This window comes from Triticum urartu, chromosome 7A, assembly GCF_056163025.1.
Source record: "Triticum urartu cultivar PI428250 chromosome 7A, HENAU_Tu73, whole genome shotgun sequence".
Taxonomy (NCBI): domain Eukaryota; kingdom Viridiplantae; phylum Streptophyta; class Magnoliopsida; order Poales; family Poaceae; genus Triticum; species Triticum urartu.
This window is the reverse complement of record NC_141879.1, coordinates 646,262,924-646,267,215: the sequence shown is the minus strand read 5'-3', so window position 1 is coordinate 646,267,215 and position 4,292 is coordinate 646,262,924. Positions and strand designations below refer to the sequence as shown.

At 60.6% G+C, this 4,292-nt stretch overlaps 1 protein-coding gene and 1 pseudogene across 3 annotated transcripts; both read right to left on the bottom strand.

Moving 5' to 3' along the window:
• Nucleotides 1-350: 350 nt before the first annotated feature.
• LOC125522830 (NAD(P)-binding Rossmann-fold superfamily protein) lies at nucleotides 351-2,424 on the bottom strand. 3 transcript variants are annotated; one of them, XM_048687867.2, is made up of 6 exons: nucleotides 2,109-2,424; nucleotides 1,841-2,011; nucleotides 1,201-1,569; nucleotides 880-1,093; nucleotides 600-799; nucleotides 351-520 (listed from the first exon to the last, which is right to left on the bottom strand). In XM_048687867.2, the coding sequence occupies exons 1-5, from the start codon at nucleotides 2,245-2,247 to the stop codon at nucleotides 625-627; spliced, it is 1,068 nt and encodes a 355-aa protein (XP_048543824.1). In that variant the 5' UTR covers nucleotides 2,248-2,424; the 3' UTR covers nucleotides 351-520; nucleotides 600-624. The 3 variants fall into 3 exon arrangements, with proteins under 3 accessions (XP_048543824.1, XP_048543825.1, XP_048543823.1); XM_048687868.2 differs by having other exon boundaries at nucleotides 351-507; XM_048687866.2 differs by having other exon boundaries at nucleotides 351-799.
• Nucleotides 2,425-3,131: 707 nt separating this feature from the next.
• On the bottom strand, nucleotides 3,132-4,037 carry LOC147961020 (uncharacterized; annotated as a pseudogene).
• Nucleotides 4,038-4,292: the final 255 nt, after the last annotated feature.

The window sequence follows — 4,292 nt, the reverse complement described above, 5'->3', positions numbered from 1 at the left end:
CTGGGCGTGGACACGGACAGGAACAAGGACTTGGAGGCGAACAAGCGCTATCAAAGATTTAGACTAGGTTTACATTGCACGTAATTGTACGGATTTAATGATTTGCCAATAAGGCATCCGATTGTAGAAGAGGACATTTGAAGGGTGACCGTCACTGTTCACGGCCAGACGGGGGCGCCGCCGACGTTTAGGAGGCCAAATCCGTTAAGTTTGGTTGATCGATGCAATAGGATTACATAAGCAGACTAAAAGAACTAAAATAATATATCGTTGTTTAGTTGGAGGAGAGAGAGAAAGAAAACGGGCTGTAGAATAAGAACCGGCTATAGCACAAGACTCAACACACTCTGTGAGATTGAAAAGTGAACCAGTTATTAATAAAGTAATACATATTTAAAACTTACTATTGTACAAACCCGAATATTAAATTGCCATCTAGCAAGCCTTTCCCTCCCTTAACATCGACACTGGTGCTACGATCAAGACCGCCGTCGTTGCTTTGACCGCCTGCTCTAACCAGCTAAAATCAAATGAGTTAAATGAAGACGCCGGTGTGTAAAAGCTCTTCAAGTTTGAAATACATTCAGGCGGGAGTGTACCACGGTACGGTTTCATGAACGAACACTAGTACTGTACGTCACATCCACCAGGCGGCTCCACGAAGCCGTGGTCGACGCACTGCGCAACTGCATCCCTGAGGATGTCCCCGGCGTCGTGCCCGAACCTGAACCCCAGATCCAGCAGCCGCTTGGACGACACCACGGACGCCGGGCTCGCACCGTCGAGATCATCACCCAACCTGCATCAAAACAGCTTCACCTGAGACCAGACCACTCAAACACCTGAAAAATGGAGCTCCGAGGTCAACCGCGCGCGTGCCTCTTTTCGGGGTTGAACGGAGGGTAGCGCGAGGCGAGGAGCCGGGCGATGTGTGCCGCCGTGTGGCTGCCGCCGGCGCACAGGTACCGCCCCTCGGCGGCCGGCGCGTCCGCCAGGAAGAGGTGCGCGTCGCACGCGTCCTGGACGTGCGCCAGCGGCACGCACCCGAACCGCGCGTGCACCGACGCCAGTAGCGCGCACAGCTTCGGGTCACCTGCAGCCGGCGCAGAGCAAGAACCCTCGTGTCAGTGCCACCCAGGGAAAGGAATGCCCGGCTTCTGAACTGGAGTAGTAGTCTAGTAGATGGGTTCGGCTACGTACGTGTTATGGGGGACAGCAGGAGCTGGACGCTGGTGGGCACGGCCGGCGTCAGGAACGGGCCGGCGACCGTCGGCAGGACGACGGACACGAGGCGGAGGCCGTTCTCCCGCGCGAACCCGAACGCGGCCTCCTCCGCCAGCCGCTTCGACAGGATGTAGACCCAGCCGATGGGCTTGGTGGCCCAGACGTCGCCGAGGTCCCGGAGGCACGACTCGTCGACGACTGACCCCTCCGCGCCGGCCGCCGCCAGCGTGCTGACGGAGGAGGTGAAGACGACCCGCCGGACGGTCCCGGCGCGGACGCAGGAGCGCAGCACGTTGATGGTGCCCCTCGTCGCCGGCTCCAGCACCTGCGACCTCACGCGCTCCTCTGCAAGTTGCAAGTACACGTGGTCACCATAGCGATAGTGAGCTCGATCCAGCACGGTGCAGTGTCTGGTCAACACTAGCTAGATCCGACTAACATGTAAAAGTAGTGCACATGCTAATGCTGCTTGTTTTTCGGACGAACACGCACTAACTAAACTTGGTCAAATGGTGTACAGATCGAGATTTAGTAGAGACGACTGTATAAGAGTGTGGTAATCAGCACATCAGGTATCAAGGACGGAGTAAGAAGTCAACACTGCGGGGTGGCTTACCGGCGTCGTGCTGGTCGGGCGAAAGGTGGAGGTCCATGGAGGCCGCGACGTGGAAGAGCGCGGCGCAGCCGGCGAGGGCGTCGTCGAAGCTCCCTTCCTCGGCCATGTCCGCCCGGAACACCCTGAGCCGCTCATTCCCCTCCACCGCCGACAGCATGCGCCGCGCCTTGGCTGACGGACACACGGAGCAGCACACACCACCTCAGCCATGGGCACATCGAAGATCGACCTTGAAAGAATTGATAGGTGGGAGCTACATGTCCTATACCTGGGTCCCTCGCCGTGGCGTGGACGCGGCGTCCCCGCCGCAGCAGGGTGCGGACGAGCCAGGAGCCGACGTAGCCGGTGGCGCCCGTCACGCACACGGGCTGGCCCTGCTCCAGCGAGCCGCCGCCGACGCTGCCCATCGTCTCGATCTCTCCCGGTGCTCCCTTGGCTGCCGTTCAGGCGAGGGAGCCGGATGCAGACGGGGGCGAAAGGCGGAGGAGCTGTGAGTCCACGCTCCTTCTATATCACCTGTACTTGTGCGGAGTACATCAGCACATTCACGGGAAGACAGCTAAGCTGCAGGTTGTTAGCACAGCGCTACAGTTCCACTTATATGGAAGCGGACAAAGGCTAGTAATGAGGTGTAGCCGACACTCGCTGAGTGAGTGTCCAGAAAGGATCGTCACGTCACCCTGGACGTGCATGGGACGACAGGGCCAAGATGGAGCCGCCGATGGCTTTTCCATGGCTGGGTTGGGTGGGTTCACTTCACCCGCCCGGCGCAGGTCGATCTCCCGGACGCAAGTGCAAGTCCACGTGCAGACCTCCTGAGATACTACTACTGCCTCACCCACTCACCGCAGCGCACGCACCAGGGTGGAGCCGTTCGTCCGGCAAAGCGAGAGCGCCGAAATGGGTTGGGTGCTCCGGGCGCGGATCGGTCGATATGACACCGCCCTCCTGGTGACGTGATGTTGGTGCGGTCCACGCGATCCGCGTCTGGATTCAGAGCATTTCCAGCCGTTCTTGGCGTGGGGCCAGTCGGGTTCCCAGCCACCACCCTGAGATCGTTTTTAGATGTCGTTTTTTGAAACATGAAATCGGCCGAAACACGTTCAAATGAGACGATTTCATTGATATTTTACAAAAAATTTAAAAAGCGCAAATGAAAACACAAAAAACGACTATGCCTAGCCACCGCCGCCGCCCAGCCTTCTACCTGCCGAGGAGTCTGTAGAATCGGGTGTAGTCGTCGTCGTCGTGCTGGGTGCCGCCGCCGTCCCTGCTGCATCCCTAACCGGCATCACCGATGCTCGGGGGGTTGTCTGGGCACATCCTCGTTGTCGCTGTCGAGGACGACCACGCTGCCCTCCTCACGTCCGCGACACCGAGCAACGATTTCGTCGAAGGCCCGACGCTGGCGCTCCATCTGCTCACAGACGTAGTCCTCCTTCGCCCATTTGAGGGCGGTCTCGTCGGCGTCTATGTCCTGGTGCTCCTTCACGGAGAGCAAACCCGGCTCGGTCTTCGGCCGGACGAGACAGTAGGAACGAGGAGAGGGGCGGGCGCCCTCGTTGATGACGAGGGCGCCACCGCGGGTGTGGCGCCCAAGTGGCGTCTCCTGCGGCTCCGGCTTGATGGGGCGAAGCGCCGGCGAGCCGGAGGACAGAGAGCCGGAGCTCGACAACGATGACGTTGTTGTCTCCATTTGCCACGACGTTCAGGAGCTGCCGCGGCGGCGAGAGAAGGAGGAGGGCGCAGGGTATTCCAGGCGTGGCGTGTTGCTGGCCTCGATGTGCTCGAGGACGGCATCGAGGGTGTGGCCTGGGATGCCCCACCATAGGCACCATCCCTCGGAGTTGAGGCGGCCGCGGGGCTCGACGCCGTTGGTGGCGGCGGCCTGCTCCTCGCGCCGCCGCTCGAAGTACGACATCCACATTGGATAATTGTCGGGGGCGAACCTCGGCTGGTTCCGTTGCGGATCCGGCAGCGAAGACCGGATGCGTGCGATTTCGGCGCGCTGGGCCGCTCCGGTGGGTGCGGGTGGCACCGGGACCCTGCCGGCGCTGAGCCTCCAAGTACCCGGCACCCGCATGTTCGTGGGCGCCGGGTAGTCGGCCTCGTAGAGGAGGCGTGCCTCATCATCGCGCAGATGGCGACGACCAAAGTCGTTCGCTGCTGCGCCGTCGTCTGAGAAGCGCTCGACCATTATCTTCGACGGGGGACGGAGTGGGAGGGAGAGGCGTCGGCGGCGAGATGCAGAGAGAAGGGCGTCAGTGGTGAGCTTTATGCGTTCACCGACGAGGGGGCGGCACGAGCACACGTCGCCGGCTTCTCGATGGCACGACACGCACGGCGGGGCACGTACGCCACGGCAGAGTGCCACCCATGGTGACGGGCTCGAGCCATGGGCTGAGGATGGAGAACCACACAGATGAAAAGGTGGCAAACCGTGCACAGTGTT

Coding starts and splice junctions, on each gene's coding strand:
- LOC125522830 (XM_048687866.2), bottom strand. CDS start 2,247: ATGGGCAGCGTCGGCGGCGGCTCGCTGGAGCAGGGCCAGCCCGTGTGC. Junction 2,012..2,108: donor CGCCACGGCGAGGGACCCAG/GTATAGGACATG, acceptor TGTGTCCGTCAG/CCAAGGCGCGGCGCATGCTG. Junction 800..879: donor CCGTTCAACCCCGAAAAGAG/GCACGCGCGCGG, acceptor GTTTTGATGCAG/GTTGGGTGATGATCTCGACG.